Genomic DNA, 18,588 nt, shown 5'->3' with positions numbered 1-18,588 from the left:
CTTTGAATTTTATCAAGTTGGCATTTGTCCCTGATTCCAATCTGTTTAGACATGAACCCTATTTTTGACATTCAACATAGTAGGGCCTCATGAGCAAGCTTGATCAGTGTCCTTAACCTAGTAACCGATAAAAATTCAAACTAGGCAGAGAGGAGAAGCCATACCTCCCAGTAGGGAAGTCCTCATTCGTTTACTTAACGAAGCATCACTCACTGTAAGGAATAATCCTGGACCTCACAGAAGCTGCTCAGTGCACTTCTATGAAGCTCTGAGGTCACAGGACCTAGCAACTGCTAACTCTTACCATGGTGGAGGGGGAAATGACTGCAAGTCTGATGCCGTTATAAACCTGTCAGAAGTATACATAGAGAGCACCTCCATGGTGCACATCTACTCACTGCATATGTGTGGCAAGGAGCAGTGGCGGCCCCTCTCAAAGTGTGTCCAACATATCACAGCAGTCGCTAGAGCAGGAGGTGAGAGCCAGAGACGGACACCAAGATCTGCAGTCCCACCACCCATGCCTACACAGTTCACTGGAGGCCTGGGAAGGGAAGGCCAGCAGCAGACAACACATGATCTAATGCCCACACCGAGCATGTGTTCCTCACCAACATACAAAGCATCTACTTCTTCAGGGCCTCCCACACACTAAAACTTACTACCTGTTGCTGCGCTCTACAAATCTCCCAGTGGCCAGCAGCCAGGCAAGTCTCTCATTGTGAACCAGCAGACCAACATCATGTGTGTGACGAATGAGAGATGCGCGTGTCCCCAGTTGGTCCTCACAAGAAAAGCATCAAGTGTTCCTATCTTCCTAAGTTTAGCTAAATATTCAGCCATTTTTTAGAATTCAGTTCTCATTAGGACAGCTGGAGACTTAGGTCCCAGGTGTAGGAATGGAGCTCAATCTTTTCTCTGATAAGAACAGACAAGTTGAGCTGCCATGCCACCACTCAATATTCATTTTTCAGATCTATGAAGCCTGTCTACGCACAGTCAAAGGTTTTTGTTAACTTGTCTTCTATCTAAATCAGTCAAGTCTCTTCTCATAAGTGAGAAACGTTAAATAAATGGCTGTTCTCATAAGAGAAGTGACTAGCAGAAATAATCTGTGACTTCCCTGCATACACTTCCCCTTGTGTCTAAAATGTAAAGACCACTGGCAGATCAGAGACTGCAGTTGAGTCTTAAAAACTGATTCCCCCTGTACTCATGCTCAGTGTGCCATGGTCGGCAGCCTCCAGCAAGGCTCAGAGACAGTAAGTCACAACCTAAGACCTCCTGCTAAGAACAGAAACTCAGTTCAGTTTCCAAAGCTTAGTCACTCACTGTTAACCCATAACTAACTGCTGCACAGGCCCAGCCAGATCTCAACCCCTCCCCCATCTCTGTGTGTGTGTGTGTGTGTGTGTGTGTGTGTGTGTGTGTGTGTGTGTGTTAACCCCTTACTAACTGCTCCATAGGCCCAGCCAGATCAGTCACTCACTGTTAACCCTTTACTAACTTCCCCGTGAGCCAAGGATCTTCTCCAACTGCCTCATCAAATCTAAGACATTACCCATGTAACACAATGATTCCAAATATACAACACTGCCAATTAAAAGTCAAGTGCAATTTGCCACAATTTCCCAATGTTAAAATATGTGCATGCTACATTGTCCATTTACATACAGTTGTACATGTACATATACATATTTAATTAATAAAGTACAATAAGCCACCAACCTTAGGACTAAACATTGCTTATAAGTATTGAAAAGCATAAATGTCACTCTGAATTTTTCAGAGAATTAACTTAGGTTCCGACTACAGAAAGGAAGTCATTCTCACTATGAACACAGCTATATGGAACTGCAGATGTTTGCATAAGTGCCCTTCGCCTTCATCGGTGGCATCAAGCTGAGAGATGACAACCTTCCGGCCCAGAGACAGACTGTTACCTATGGAAGTCTTCATGTATGGAAAGGCAGCACAACCAACCACAACAGTCCACTAAGAGATTTTACTGGGAGGGCAGAGATGGATGGATCACAAATTCAAGGTCAGCAACAGCAAATTCAAGGCCAACCCAGGCTATGTGAAACTGTTGTTTAAAGAACAGCAGATTTTAAACCAAAATGTTTTTCTGAGCTTGTTTGTTTTCTCCAAAAGGAAAGGAAAGCAGCAGCGGTGACTTCTTGTTGAATGTCAAGCAAAGTTTGCTGTGTGGCCTCAGACCCAGGGGCATCTCGGGCAAGAGGAAACGCACATCTCATCTGTCTCCACGAAGCTCTACAAGATGCTCCACTGGTGTTCAGGCCCTCCTTCGCCGGCCTCTGAAAGTGCCCATGTCGTACACCCAGACGGTGTCGATGCCCTCTCCGGCAGTGTGTTGCGGAGTCCAGTGTGGGAAAGGAAAGCGGCAGGCAATAACCCTAGCACCATCCTCAAGTTCACGCTCCAGCTTCCTCTCCAGCTGCGGCATCTGTGGAGGACAGCAGCCACCAGGCTCCCTGAGCACAGGAGGTGACTTCAAAGTCCCTGACAACCCTGCAGAACGCACCACCTCAGGCACAAACACTTATCTAGCAATCCACTAACACAAGCAGACACGTTAACAGCAGTTACAGGGACACCTTCTAGTACCAATTATAAAATAACCTATTTCAGTAGGTATGTATCATACATTCTTGGCTTTCTGACAAAAATCTTGATCTGGCAATAATTAAAATACTATTTTAAATCCTTTACCTACTAAAGCACTTCCACATAGTATGTGGCATGTATTTCAGGCATACTTTTCTAAACTTTTAACATCTCTAAATTGGGGCACATCATACAACTGACATTACCCCAGGATTATGATCACTGTTATTTTTTTCCCTCAATAATTCACAGTACACTGAAGCATCAACATTTAGAATCTGTGAAATATTGTTTAATCAGACTATGAAAAAGTATACACATTCTACCAATTAGAAATAATCTTAAAGTGTGTTTATAATGCGCTGATGATGCACGTCTTCCCTTAAGTCCTCCTCTACAAAGCGCGGCCAGGAAGGACCTTACACATGCTAGGCGCTCCTCTTCCACTGAGCTACATCTGCACAACAGTGAATTTCTGAATAAAATCGATTATAAAATTCTTGTATTAATTTTAATTATCCAGCCTACCAATAAAGTATTTTTAATATTTGCTGAAAGTATTGACATTTTAATTACATCAACAATTTAACAACTATTTAAGATGATATGTAGTTTGTAAAAATGTATTAACACCCTCATATCCTAAAAATGTTTGTTTCACTTTCTACTTTGAATTGAATTTGAGATGGTATCAATTTGTAGACAAGCTATAAGAACTTGTAAGGATTCACATGTAGTCCACGCAGGGCAGAGTTCCAGTGCTGCCTCACAGCTCATCGCAGGCTTCTTCCTCCATGAACTCTGTTTCTAAACCTTTTACAAGAGGTTGCAGGCAGCCCTCCCATTGCCCACACTCCACATGAGGATCACATCAGGAGAGCTATCACTGTACCCACGGTAACCCTGCAACAAGTCAGTTTCTTCCTCCCAGTGGGGTCCTGCACCACCCAGGAAAAAACCAATACGGAGTAAGGCTCTGTCTAAGCTGTATGGTTTCTTTGATCTCCTAGTTTTAGTTTGTTTTTGTTTGGTTGTTTTGTTTTGTGGTAGCAGGGGATAAGCCTAGGGTGTTGTGCATGCCAATCAGGCAGGGCTCTACCACCCAGCTGTACCTCCACTTCAGTCTCTTCTGATCTGGAACAGTTCCTATCTTTGTCTTTTATGACAATGGGCTAAATGACTCTCACCTTATGTTCCTCTGATATTTGTTCTTCATGGCTCAGTGCATGGTGTGTGGGTCTCTGGCAATGCCCCTGCTACAAGCCTATGAACTTACCAGAGTTCTAGAAGCCCAGGGGGCCCTTCTGCCCTTGATGGTTCCACCAACCACTTGTTCAGGATGGATCTGGTATCTCCATAATGTAATTACTATGTTCTCTTTACCCTTAGTGACCCCTTGTAGGAAACTATAAGCACCTTTACTCACAGACCATCTCTGGCCTAGAAGTGCAATTTTTACTATAAAGGCTGCAGAGTGACAATGGCTAATCCCTTCCTGTGTCCCTCTGTCTCCTTACCTGCAACATCTATTGATGGCAAACATGAATGTCCATATGCCAATGACTCATAACTCATTGCGGCCTGCCTATGATGCTGTTCACACTGTGCAGAGTCAGCCATGGAGGGCCTCCTGCATCTGGCTTCTCCAACCTTTGGCAGCACTCCCATTAAATATTTTGAATACTTCCTTATGTTTTGGCTCAACAAAATGTTCAAAGCTTTTGTACCTTCCCTTCTGCAACCCTAGGTCAGCGATTCTCAAGGATCCCTGGTTCCCTGTAGTGAAAAATGATACTCAGAAACACAGATCTAGGCAAAAACTATTCCCTCTAAAAGTAACTACAGCAAATAGAGAAACCAGCAGGGCTCTTGTGACCAGCATCTTATGCAAATGACTTAGAAAAGCCCCAAGATATGGGTAGAATAAGCCAAAATTCTAATACATCATTAGAGCTGATAACAAAGAATAAATTCCATTAAGGAGACAAGATTTCTATTCTTCTAGTGGCTGAGAAAGAATTAAAAAAGAGAAATTATTCCATGAGGGAAATATTAAATAAGCAAAAAATGAGACAACATGCATTTTTCAAAATATCAGGTTTCTTATGGTAATTTGTTCATAAAAGATAATTGTAAATGTATTCATATTACTATTCTTTTCTTTTTTATAGTTTCTTTTATTTCGGAGTGACTGTCATATGCTAAGTCAAGATAAACCTAAAAATGAAAGAAGCTATTTCAATCATAAGAAATTAACTGACTAAATTACACATAAATATGCATCAAATCTGTCCTGATATCACACACGAAGAGAAGCAGTGATGTGTTATGCCTCTAATAGAATTCAAAATTATTCCTACAATTATGGGTTCAAAGTGACACAAACTCATCCTATTCTAGTCATATCTTCAAACCTTGAAGCACGCCTTGAATCAGCTGAAGGCGTGAGGCAGGCCTGTGGCTGGCAGTGCTAACCCATGACCTGGCCCCCTCCTTCCTCCTCCACTTGGATCCAAGAGTGGGGACATCCTTAGCAGGAGGGTCTCCTGAAGCCTTGGCTGGTTGTTCCTCACTTCAAGCCCTGGGCAGTTCTTCCCTGAGATCTGCCTGCCTCCTGGAGCTGCCCATGTGTGTGCACCACCATCAGTCATGCACACCTGAGCTCCAGACTCTTCCTCACCCACCACTCCAACATGACTTCAGGAGCCCACACTAAGCTACTGCTGATGGCTCTGTCTGTTCTTCTCTCTCCCCCAGCTCAGCTCCTGGCCACTCAAGCATCCAGAAAGTAGAAGACAAGTAACTGGCCTTGACTCCACTGTCTCTCACTAGTACTGGATATGCCCACTACTGCTGCTGAACTTTTCTTTGCAGTGCAGCTGGAATTTGTCATCTTCTCATCAGAACCTACCCTAGCTAGACTGAGCCTCAGTCTGTCACCTGGACGCCCAAAAGAGCACATAATATGTTTCCCAATTTCTAATGTCTTGGGGCTGAGCTCCATGAAGCTGTGGTAGTCTTTTTCTGCTGTAAGCAGTCCCTATTCCCTCTACTCACCCTCAACAGTTCCTTCCCTTAGGAAGACCAGCATCCTTTATGTACTGGTTCGACTCCCTGACTCATCTCAGATTCCCATCACCCTCATCACCTGTACTTAGCTATTGCTCTCCAACCAACAGGTACACACCCCATTCAGCACTGTGAGGCCCTCGGCCTGGATGACTAGCCATGCGCAGGATCCTTCCAGGGATGCTGGCCTTCCTTGCCCCTTCCTTACTTCCAACAGCCACACAAAACATATTTCCCCTCTAATACATGGCATATTCTACATAGGTGTCTCATTTATCATATAATCTTTCTACTAGTGTAGAAGTACTGTCACACACGGTTCCAGAATGGAGTCATATGAGGAGAATTCTGGGTGCTCGTGAGAACACTCCAAGAAACCATACAGGAGTCTTGTGACTTCGGTTTTTTCAAAACATAAAATTGTTCTTAGAATTTTTTTTGGTCTCCTCCCAGGTGTAGTGGATGGAAGTGAGTTTATTTCAGGTTACTCATTAGTGCTTGCTGTTGTGATAGAATTAAATGCTAAACTATCTTTTATATGCCTCTACGGAAAAACGTGTTTTTGCCACATGTGCCTTGTCTTTGTGATTGTGTACAGCTTGAACTCATGAGAACTTTACTCATGTGACCCAACTAACCTGTTCCACATTTTAAAAAGGGCCTCTTGCTGCATAAGCTCATGCTAAATGTGGGTATTTGCAAGCTTTACAGTGTGTTTACCAGGTCCAAATGGGACTCCTCAACCTACTTTGGCACATACTATATATTGAAGCGTTGGCACTAATGTCCACTTATAAATGCACTGTGCCACTAGGAATAACCCAGTTGGTACCAGAAACAGGGCTGAGGATTCGCAGTGCCGGCTGTCTTCCCCTGCACTTCCCTAAGGCTCCCCCTGACTCTCCAAGTGCCTATCAGTGCGTCAGCTACCTGAGCCACTTTCCCACAGCATGCTGGCTTTAGAGGGCCACCTGCCCATGCCAGGGGTGGGATGCAATTTAACAGCGTCCTTACACAGATGGCTAACGGGCTTTCCCAGGCCTGCTCAACGACCAGAGGGCAAAGCTGATCTCCAACTCCAGCCAGCATTCTCTCCAGCCCCTCACTACCTCCACTTGAGCAAAGTTTGATGTGGGCTGAAAGTGGGGGTTCCACACATGAAACTCAGCCTTTCAGCTCAACAGAAGCCAAATGAGCTTTCTGCGCCCCTTACCAACACAGGCTGGCTCAATCTCTTCTTTAAAGAACATGAATGTTCTATGAATTCCCGCTGTTCCTCTTTTTCCCTGGGAACAGTGAAATGCTGAAATTCCTTGGTTGAGATTCGTCTGTGTGCAGGAGAATAAGCAATAGTTGCAAATGCATTTTTTAAAATAACAAGACTCACATTGCCTCTGAGGAAACAGCCCTGACAATGTGCAAGCCAGCCCTGACTCAGGCGGCAGAGCAGCCTCACCCAGCATTACAAAGGCCGCTGCTGCCCCCAGCTGGGAAAAAGAAAGCAGCAGGGCTTCACAGCCTGCGCCCGAGCCTGACTCTCTCCAGGCAGCACAGAATTCCTAGTCGATATACTTTGTATTTTCCTACAGTAATGTTACTCCAATGTGTGAATTATTACATCTTAGAAGGAAAAATCCAAGCATCATAAGTAGTAAATCAGCATCAAAATTCCCTATTAGTCTATGTTCCCAAATTATGTTTATTTGTGGGGTGAGGGAATTGAGACAGGGCCTCACTCTGTAACCCAGGTTGGCTCACACTCACACTAACCCTCCTCCCTTGCCTCCTAAGTGCTGGGATTGCAGGTGAGAGCCCAGGCCTGACCCAAGCAAGTTTCTAAATGATCAGGGACCACAACCTCACACCTGCCTTCACTTTTAGAACAAAAGCAGTTATTCTCAGATCCCATAACAGACATGAGTACAGTCACTTTCTAATACCATCACTTCTGGTTTATAAAAAGCAAAGAATGTACCATTACACTGAAAGTTCCAATGTGGAGATAAATGTGTCAAGCAGTTAAACATTATGTATAAAAAGCACAGCTGAGCATGAGAGTGCGCAGGCCCAGAACCGCCACACTTGGGAATCGGAGGCAGGAGAACTGCTGCAAGTTGAAAGCCAGCCTGAGCTACATAGCAAATTCCAGGCCAGCCAGGGCTACATGATACTCTAGCTCAAAAAGAAACAGTAAAAATCTAAGGTATAAAAAAATAAAACACAAATGAAATTTCCTCTTTTTTTAAATTAAAAACCATATCAGTTATATAGCGCCATTTCAGCAGACATCCAATTCTGCCAAGACTATTATAGCTACAATTACATACTTTGAGAAGTAAAAGGGGGATGGTGTCTCTGGCCTCTAAGCCAGCAATGACAGAAAGCATCCTACCCTGTCTGTCTGCAAAAGCTGAAGAGGCCCACTGTCAGTACAATAGTGACGTTTTCACTTTGAAAGTACATAATCAAAGTTCAATACTCAGTTCTCTGGCAAATCTGCGAGTAGGAGGAAATTGAAACCAGTCAATGCTCATCCACCCTGAAAATTATCTTCCAGCAAAACTGGAGGAATGATCAATTCAAAGGAAACATCCCATTAACTTCCCCGAGTGGCTGCGGTGGGTGTGAGTGAGCAGCCATGGAAATCACCAACCATATTCACTGCCGGAATCTCATGAAACAGTCCTCAACTGCGATTGCTAAGCTCTGAGATTTTTTTTTTTCCTCTGAAACTTAAGTTTTAAAATGTGGCTGAATCCTTAATGATTAAAGTTTTAAGGTCCATAAGTACTTTATTAAGCCAGTGAGCTGAAACCCAGTGTTCCCTCAAAGTCGCTGGGAAGCCATCACTGCATGTACGAGAGAGGTGCAGCTGATAGTGCCAGCTATGTACAGATCACAGGGAAGGGAGTGCAGACTTACCATCTGGGGTACACCAAAAATAACAACATTGGAATACTGTGCAAAGGTGACCTGAAAGATGGATAACAAAGGCGAATTAATTCTAAACAGTCATGCATCACAATAAACTTGTTTCACAGGAGCCCACAGTACCAGTTGGCAGGTTTCCACACACCATCCCCCTTAAGAGGCACAGCAAAAAGAGCACACTGCCAAACTTTGATGCATTGGCTTTCTAGATGCATGCTGGGACTCATCTCCTCATCCTCACAAGGACTCCAGCAAGCCCTGCTGTGCTGCTGCTCAAACTACTTAAAGCCACCTGTCTCACACTATGGCATCTTCAGGCCCCTAATCCTTTTCCTTTTCCCTCAAACAGGACACTCAAAGTACAATAAAATGGTTTTGCAGCAGTGGATTCATTTCTGGGTCTTCGATTCGATTCCATTGATCTACCAGCCTATTGCTGTGCCAGTACCATGCTGTTTTAATTACAGTTGTTTTATAGTACAGCTTGAGATCGCATATGGAGATTCCTCCAGAGGATCTTTATCGTATAGGATTGTTTTTGCTATTTGGGTTTTTTGTTTCTCCATATGAAGTTGAGAATTGATCTTTCAATGTCTTCAAAATATTTTGTAGGTATTTTGATAGGGATTGCGTTGAATCTGTAAATTGCTTTTGGTAAGATGGCCATTTTTACTATGTTGATTCTCCCGATCCACGAACAAGGAAGATTCCTCCATCTTCTGATGTCATCTTTAATCTCTTTCTTCAGAGATTCAGTGTTGGATTTTATCAAATGCTTTTTCTGCATCTAAGGAGATGATCATGTGGTTTTCTCTTTCAGTTTGTTTATATGGTGGATTACATTGATGGATTTCCGTATATTAAACCATCCCTGCATGCCTGGAATGAAGCCTACTTGGTCATGGTGAATGTCTTTGATATGTTCTTGTATTCGTTTTGCGAGTATTTTATTGAGTATTTTTGCATCAATGTTCATAAGAGAAACTGGTCTGAAATTCTCTTTTTTGTTGGGTCTTTGTGGGGTTTAGGTATGTATCAACATGACTATGGCCTCATAGAAAGAATTTGGTAATGTTCCATCCATTTCTATCTTTTGGAGTAGCTTGAAGTGTATCGTTATTCGCTCCTCTTTGAAGGTCTGGTAGAATTCTGCACTGAAACCATCTGGCCCTGGGTTTTGTTGTTGTTGTTGTTCTTGAAAGTAAAATATAAAGATGCTGAAGTGTAGCTGTCCACAGCTGAGACTCTGCTGGGGTGGGTGGGGAAGGACTCCGTTCTCTCTAAGGGCTGGCCACTGGGATTTTGACCACGCTCCAGTGAGCATATGGGCAACACAAATTATACTGTGGGGACTTTCCTTTCTTTGTTTCTTTCTTTCTTTCTTTCTTTCTTTTTTTGGGGGGGGGTGGGCAGGTCACAGGAGTAGGGAGCACACATGGGAGGGCTGAGAAGTGAGTGTGATAAGGGTACATGATATGAAATTCCCAAATAATCAATAAAATATCACGGAAAAAAAGAGTACAAGTATATTTAGAAAACCTTCAAAATTTTATGAGGACAAGAAAGAACCATCATAGAATGGTTCATAGGCTCTTTTCTCTATCATCCATCTTTGTCTGTCTCTTAACGTAAAACACACACACAGAAAAGACAAATATTTATCAAGAATAACCTATGATTTTCAAGTGAGATGAAATACTTCATTATTCACAATGGGAAAAATGAAATGAAAATGCTTTAATTTGGTCAATAAATTCTTAGCATTCAAATTAATTTTATCAAAACTTGAAGCTTTATACTAAAGTACAACCTATTGTAAACCCTATCAGTTTAAAATGCATATAGACTTTCTTATGCCAAAATATTCATTTGGACTTTATTTTTCTTTCAACTCACTTTCTTATCAGTCATACTAACTATAAATAAAGAAGGTCTGTTAGCTTTGCAGCACCATCATCCAGAGGCGGTACATACCTTCCACAGATCTGAAATATAAAACTTGGCAGAGCCATGCACTCCCTCTCTCCAGGCACGGTATCTGGAGTACCAAACCAGCCACGGGTTCAGTTCATAGCCCACAGCTGGGAAGCCTTCCTTTGCAGCTGCAATCACCTGGACAGGGGCAGGTTAGCAAAAGAATGAAGTCATCTTGAGTGAGAGTGCCCTAGTTATGGCTTATAACTCCAGAACATCCCATTAAAAGGTACTTCTTGGGGGCTATTAGGAAAGAGGACTAGATCAGAGAGAGAAATTCCCCCCAGAAACTCTCTCTTCTGTAAGTTGCCTTGGTCATGGTGTCTTATCACATCAACAGGAAAGTGACTAAGATGGAAGCTAAGAGAAGGCAATGGAGTGAGCAGGAGCAAAGTGCTTATTGCACATGGTCAAAATTTCACAGTGAAACTCATTATTTTGTATAATTAATATAGGCTCAAAAAGGCCACACTACTCCCTTTGATGAGGATGCTATGTTAAAAAAAAAAAAAAGTCATATCTAAAGTTCTATAACTCATGAAAAGGACAATGGCCAACTCAGTTTTCTATATTTTGTCAACTATCAGGAAAGCGACATTCAGGGTTGTGTTGGACAAATGTATCCCTGATTCTGGCTAATCCTAGGTAGCAACAAACTACGGCTGAAAATCTGCATTTCTCTCCACCAGTAGCTGGCAGAGCAGAAGGGAAAATGAAAATAATGAATAATATGCAATAGAAATAACCTGTCCAGGGCCAGAGCACTCCTGAGCTCACAGCACTGCAGTTGTCTGCACGAGATCAAGCCAATCAGTCTTCTAATCTGGAATGGAGAGGCACACACAAGCCCCATCCTAACCCAGAGGAAAGCATCCATGGTGGGCAGTGACACCAATTGACCAACAGGGATTACTTAAGATCACACGACTAAAAATGGTGACAGTGCTAAATATTATAGTTCACAATATTTTGCCACAGTATAAGAAATATTGTTCAAGTTGAGAGGCTTTTACGTATCTGTTATTACAGGGCTCTCCCACAAAGCCAGCGTCCACAGGACTACTAAAGGTGCTGCAGTCCTGCTGCTCTTACCCCACATGCTGCCAGAACACAAGCCCTTGCTGTCTCCACTCTGCTCATCATCAGGATGTGGCCTCCGTCCTCACTGAGGGTCACCTGCCAGTCAGTGACCTTTTCTTTATTCAGAGATTCAGGCTGGGATCACACATTGAACCTCACGTAGCCCAAATTCTGTATATAGAAGAGGCTGGCCTTGAAGTCACGATCCTTCCACCTCCACCTCCCAAGTACTGAGATCACAGCTACCTGCAACTCTGCCTGCCCACCCTGAGTTCTCATCCTAGTCCGCAGGGCCTCAGCAATGGCTTTTCTTATTTTAAGCCTCTACCAACTCCTGGTCATTGATTATTCACTTATCAATACAGAGAAGCATAAAGCAAGCATCTAAGCTGCAAGAATGAAGATGATTAAACTCCATGACTCAACATGGTTCCTGTAATCATGCCGCCTTTACTGGGCCAAAAATTCTAATAGACTACTTAATAATTAGCAATTAACTGCTTCTTTCTATCTAGCATGTTTACAGAGTACTTTTCCTCTGGCGGGCGGGGGGGGGGGGGGATCAATAAGAGAAAAATGAACTCTAAACACATGCTGGTGGTCCAACAGTTTAGCCAAACACAAACTGAAACACACACTTTTCAAACTGTCACATTTGGCAAATCTTTGCAGAAGCCTCATAAGAAATGTTAACAATTCTGGTTCGAAACCTTAAAATGTTTGGCATAACTTACAATCCGCCCATCACCACTGCCAATGTCCACGAGGGATCCTCTTCGGTGCTGCAACATCTTGACAACATTTTCAATCTGCTTCGACGTTGCAGGCACAAATGGCAAGCAAACCTTCCGGAGGGCCGGTGTGATAAACGGTGTAGCCACAGCATACACTGTCACCAGTGCGCCACCAATGATCCCAGTAAACAAGAACCCCCAATTACTCTTCTTCAAACAGTCAGATTCCAGACTCGTAGGATGAACACCGTACTTCTGCCTTTCTTCCTCGGGCTTTTCTAGGTATGAGCCATTGTAATGAGAGAGCAGAAACACATGGTAGCACACATTAGAAACCCAAGGCTACATCTTCTCATCCACTCCTGTGACACACTGACTAGAGCTTTTTATTATGCTTATTATATGTGTGTATGTGTGTGCGTGTGTGTGTGTGTGTGTGCGCGCGCGGGCGCGCATGTGCGTGTGCACAGATGCCTGCAGAGACCAGAAGAGGGTGTGAGATTCCCTGGAGCTGGAGCTACAGATGTCTGTGGCTGCCTGGCGTGTGTGCTGGGAACTGACCTTGGGTCCGCTGCAGAAAGCAGCAAGTACTCTTAAGTACTGAGCAACCTCTCCAGCCCCACTAACCTTTTTTAAAGGTTTAAGTTCACTAAATATAATCTAATTTACAAGTATAAAATTCTACAATGACTTTTAAATCCCACTGACAAATTAAAAGTGATCTGGGAAAAATTCTTCAATACTAAGAAAGATTAAACTCTTTTCTTTCAAATCTAGTGTATGTCCAATACTCTAGTAACTAATGTGTTATCTTAGTATCCATTATTTCAAGTTTTAATCATAAAATTGACATTTTTGTAGTCTGAACAAAGAAAGCTTCAAGAAAAAAACATTTAAAATAGGCTGAATGCATTACACACCAAAACTGCCCTATAATCTATAATCTAGTTGCATAAATACAATTTTGAAGTAACCAAGACGAAAATCAGCATGGTATCACTACAGTAGTAAAAATATTTTTTAAGCACACAGTGGGGTATTTTAATATTCTCAACCCAGGAAGAAAGCAAACAAACTCTAATCTGTAACTTCAAAGAAACGAATGCACCTCAATACCCTCCTTTTTAGTTCCGCCCTTTAATGCATCCTTAGTGGGATGCAAAGCTGAAGGGAGAAGTTCATTAATGACAAGCAAAGCACAGCTAAGAGCCAGAAGGCGTGGGTGCCAGCTTTGTCAATGTTAACAATGTGACACAGCATGGTGGTGGTGCAAGCCTTTAATCCCAGCATTCAGGAGGCAGAGGCAGGGGGATCTTTGTGAGTTTGAGGCCAGCCTGGTCTACAAAGCAAGGTCCACACAGAAAAACCCTGACTCAAAACAAAACAAAACAAAATGTGACCTCACAACCAACCTCCACCTCCATAAACTTTGGGCCCAGAGTAGCTGGGAGAGTGAATGAGTGGATGCAGGTTAGGCACCCAGGAAGCAGAGGCACCCAGGAAGCAGAGGCACCCAGGAAACAGAGGCACCCAGAGAGCAGAGGCACCCAGGGAGCAGAGGCACCCAGTAAGTAGAGGCGCACAGGGAGCAGAGGCGCACAGGGAGCAGAGGCGCACAGGGAGCAGAGGCGCACAGGGAGCAGAGGTGCACATGCAGTAGAGGCACACAGGAAGCAGAGGCACACACAGAGTAGAGGCACACATGGAGTAGAGGCACACACGGAGTAGAGGCACACACGGAGTAGAGGCACACAGGAAGCAGAGGCACACAGGAAGCAGAGGCGCACAGGGAGCAGAGGTGCACAGGAAGCAGAGGCACACACGGAGTAGAGGCACAAAGGAAGCAGAGGTGCATAGAGGCACCCAGTGCCCTCTATTTATACATTACTGGGAAAATGTGGAAGACCACAGCAAACAGACCACTGTGTGGGTAAGTTGAAAACACAAGTCCACAGGAAGCAGGAAAAGGTCAGAGGACGGACAGCAGATGCATACCATTCAGATATGACTGGTCATAGTTGTAAGAATGTCATTCAAAGGCCTGCAGTGTAGGCTCTGTAAGAAGTGGTCACCGCCTTACTGGCTCATAACAGCACACGTTTCTCACCATCGCCTGGAGGTCAGTAGTGTGCTGTGGGCTAGCAAGGCTGCATTCCTCCTAAGGCCTTAGACTAAGACCAGTTCCTTTACATTTCTCAGTTCTCAAAAGCTACCTGCATGCTTTGATTTTTAAGCCCACAGCACTCCAACTTCTGTTTCCATTCTGTCTCCTTTCTCCCATCCCTTTCTTTTTGACAACAGTGTAGCCACCTAGTAAGTCCAAGATAAACTCTGACCCAAGAGCTTCAACCACATTTGCGTAAGTTACACCTGTCAGAATGCAGATATATTTGGGGACCATTCTACACACTCTACCCATGAGCTATGACACTCTATTCCTTGAGATAACCTCTGAACATAGGACACAACACAAGTTGCCACACAGCAACAGGACAGCTCTTAATGGCCAGCTCCTCAGCCAAACTTCACGCTCCTTCACTTCTGATGCCCCTACAGTGACTTTAAAATCTGCTTCTGTAGTGGAGAGGCAACATGAGGCGGGGGAGGAGTCTGCTGCTGGGGCTGCCTTTAGGTGCTTGGTAGCTGTAATTTCAGTTAGAATTCTGACACCGTGTAGAAGGATATGGTAAACTAAGGTCATTGCACACTAACTTACTTGCGAGAAGTCAGGGCTCATTTGCCGCCTTCATGCAGTGGTCTCCTATGAGACACAGCACAGGTTGTAAACACATTTCAGATGCACATCTGGAGTCTCAGAACCTAAGTTAGCTGCTTAACATCTGGTAAGCTGGTACTGCAGTATGGCTTGCTAGCCAGCAAAATTTTTATTTTATTTTTTCCTGCACAACTCAAAAATTAAGAAAAAAAAAAGTTTGATAATACTACTATATTTGTCTGCTTACCACAATGTTTAACATGTACAAGGTAGAAACTGAAAGACTGAATAACAACTGTTAGCTCCCATCCAGAGACCACCACTGGGAGGGGTGGAGGCTCCACTGTTTTTTCTTTTTGAGACAGTCTTGGTATGGAGCCCATGCTGGTCTTATATTGATCCTCTTGCCTCAGCCTCCCAAGTTCTAGGATTACAGGCATGCACGACCATTAAACTTGGAAACCCAGTTTTTTAGGCTTTACTGGGACAGGATTAATCCAATTTGTCCAACTCAATGGGTTTTAGCAACCCTCCTCAGTGAGTTTTAGAACATCTTTATTGCCCTAGAGCCCCCTTCATCCTTCAGCTGTCATGTACCCATCCACCCTCTGCTTCCTGCCCTAAGTAACCGTTACTTGTAGTCTCTCTATCCTCAACTGTGGACTGGCCTAAGTGCCGCACAAAGGTGACTCGTGTCAACTAGCTTGAAAGGCAAGGGAGATGGCTCAATACGAAAATGCTTGTTGCTCCCCCACGATAACCCGGGGTCAGAATCTCAGAACCCACACAAAAGCCAGGCCTACCCATGGCACCCATGCAAAAGCCAGGCCTACCCACGGCGCCCGTGCAAAAGCCAGGCCTACCCACGGCGCCCGTGCAAAAGCCAGGCCTAACCACGGCGCCCGTGCAAAAGCCAGGCCTAACCACGGCGCCCGTGCAAAAGCCAGGCCTACCCACGGCACCCGTGCAAAAGCCAGGCCTAACCACGGCACTAAAAGGCGAAGGCAGGTGGACCTCAGGGGTGGGCTGTCGAGCAGCAAAAACAGACAAGTTCACCAAGTGACTGTCTCAAAAAAATGAAGCGAAGTACAACAGAAATACCTTAGGTCACACTTTGGCTTACATGGGTGTGCATATGGAACGTCTGTGCACACACGAAAAAATATAGACATGTATGCATACATACATACATACATTATGCATTTAAAATGTCCTCTAGATTCATCGATGCTGTTCCTTATCAGTACTTGATCTCTTTTACAGCTGAACATAAGTCCATCATAAAGACAGATGACACTGTTTATCAATTTGGACAAGGACAGTTAAGCACATGTGTCGGATGGCTCAACTTCTACCTCACCTGTATACGCATGTACCATTCCATAAAACCAGAAGGTATACAACAACAGGGCCTTGGTCTCCAGGGTCTCCCAGCTGGCCTTTGAGTAGCGGGGAACCAACTGAGGCAGACAAAAGAGGAAACAAATCATAGGCCACAAGCAAGCATCTGAAAGGATACAGGGGAATGACAGGGAACGGAAGCAGAACACTGAGGGCAAAAGCATCTTTGCCTTTGGACCAGGGGACGGGAGGAGGACAGACTGGGTGCAGAGTGGAAGCCTAAGAGAAAGGCAGGTCTGTAAACATGTGGGAGTCCATGTTCTCTTTCACCATGGGGGACCCAGAAGCCAAGCACAGGGGTCAGGCTTGGCAGCAAGTGCCTTTACTTGCTGAGCCACCCTTGATGTCTTTCTTGAAACCAGCTTCCTGTCCACCAACAGGTGAACAACAGAGTGTGCTATATACACCCAACGGAGCTTTATTCGGTTTTAAAATGACTCAGAAAGGCAAACATCATGCTTTCTCTCACATGTAGAACCTGTGTGTGCGTGCGTGCGTCTGTCAGAGGAAGAGGTCTAAAAGGAGGGAGAAATAAGAGAGAGCAACAAAAGAGACAAAAATACTGCATGTTGTCTTCTATGTGGGACCTAGAGTTTGCAATATAAAATACATACATACATGTGATAAATAACTACTTGGAGAACAAAAGGGGCCATGTTGCGATGGGCATAATGAAATATGTCATGAGATATGTCAATATGCATAATGAAACCTGATTTTTATGTTTTTTAAAAACCCTTTCTTATACTGACTTAATGTCAATCTGTACCTTTTGCCTACATATTTGCTATTGATTCCAGGAGTGATCCCAGACAGCCTTCTGACAGGAAATAAGATGCAGAGGACACCATTAGAAATTTTCTATTCTTCTCAAATTAGCAAGCAAAATGGATTACTGAATCCACCACTTGAATTTTTTAAAACCCAAAAGACACTAGGAGCATCACTGAGTCTAGGAAACAGAGGGCTAGACATTAGGCAAGATTAAGAAATCACCAACTGTATGGCAGCAGGCTGGCTTTCAGGTCTGTGCTGTCACATGCATTCTAACTTTGAGTACTCTAATAAAAACCAGAACTAATACTGTAGGGATTCTGTATTCTTTTCTGTAGGGTACGGGTGGAGAAAAAGTTAGTAACAAATAAATCCAAGCTTATAAAATGGATCGTGATCTCGGGTAGGCATACAGTGCAATTAGCGTTCCAGGAACACCAGGCGGTGCTACTTTGTCTCCACCTAGTAGTGTGCCCGTGGAGAAGTCACAGGGTTTGCGGAACGTGGGGAGTTAAGAACAGATACTGCGTGCTGACTATAAGACACTGTTCTCCGAGTACTGACAGCAACCTTGTGGAGTAGGCATTATTATTGCTATTTGTGCAGACAAGAAAATAAAACCGCGGCTCAATAACTCCAAAGCAACAGTTAGCCCACGACAGGGCTGATTCCAGCAGCCCTAGGACCCGGCCGAGGAGTGAGTCGTGTGCACGGCAGGGTGGACAGCAGTACTCAGCAAGCACTGCAGTAGCCGCGACACAGCCAGGAAAACATCAGCAGGGGCATGGCGGACAGCGCGGGGCAGAGAGCTCGGCAGCCGCACCTGCCGCCAACCGCGAGATGCTGGCGGCCCTGGTTCACACACACCCGAGCCCCACACACGCCCACGCCGCAGCCAACTAAGGTGGCCGCCGCCATGCCGGTGAAACCTCACCTCCTCGCTCCATCGCGGGAAATTTCCGGGGAGACCGGAAGTGGAATCTATCAATGTCTCAGCAGGGGTGGGAATAAAGGGGAAAAAAAATATCTTAAAGAAATTATCTCCCGGCTGAGACTCTGTATTCAAAGAGTTTCAAACATCAAAACTTTTAATCAGTGACTGAATTACGTCTAGTGTTAGTAATTGGGTTATAAAAACTCCCTTCTAAGTTTGGAATCTCCCTAGTTTTCTGGATGATAGACGCTTCCAAGAACCTTGGATTCCAGAAGGTACTCTGTGGCGTTAAAAAAGTCACAGTTGAAAAGTAAATCTCGCGGTCTTCACTGCGCACGCGCGAGAGT

The 18,588-nt window shown here is 44.2% G+C and overlaps 1 protein-coding gene across 1 annotated transcript; it reads right to left on the bottom strand.

Moving 5' to 3' along the window:
* Nucleotides 1-2,293: 2,293 nt before the first annotated feature.
* On the bottom strand, nt 2,294-15,153 carry Atpsckmt (ATP synthase c subunit lysine N-methyltransferase). Its single transcript, XM_051150846.1, has 5 exons — nt 15,133-15,153; nt 12,417-12,758; nt 10,603-10,740; nt 8,620-8,670; nt 2,294-2,467 (listed from the first exon to the last, which is right to left on the bottom strand). Exons 1-5 carry the CDS (start codon nt 15,151-15,153, stop codon nt 2,297-2,299), a joined length of 723 nt encoding a protein of 240 aa, XP_051006803.1. The 3' UTR covers nt 2,294-2,296.
* Between the last annotated feature and the right edge of the window lie 3,435 nt (nt 15,154-18,588).

The sequence above is a fragment of the Acomys russatus genome, chromosome 9 (assembly GCF_903995435.1).
Source record: "Acomys russatus chromosome 9, mAcoRus1.1, whole genome shotgun sequence".
Taxonomy (NCBI): domain Eukaryota; kingdom Metazoa; phylum Chordata; class Mammalia; order Rodentia; family Muridae; genus Acomys; species Acomys russatus.
This window is presented reverse-complemented; position numbering and strand designations above follow the sequence as displayed.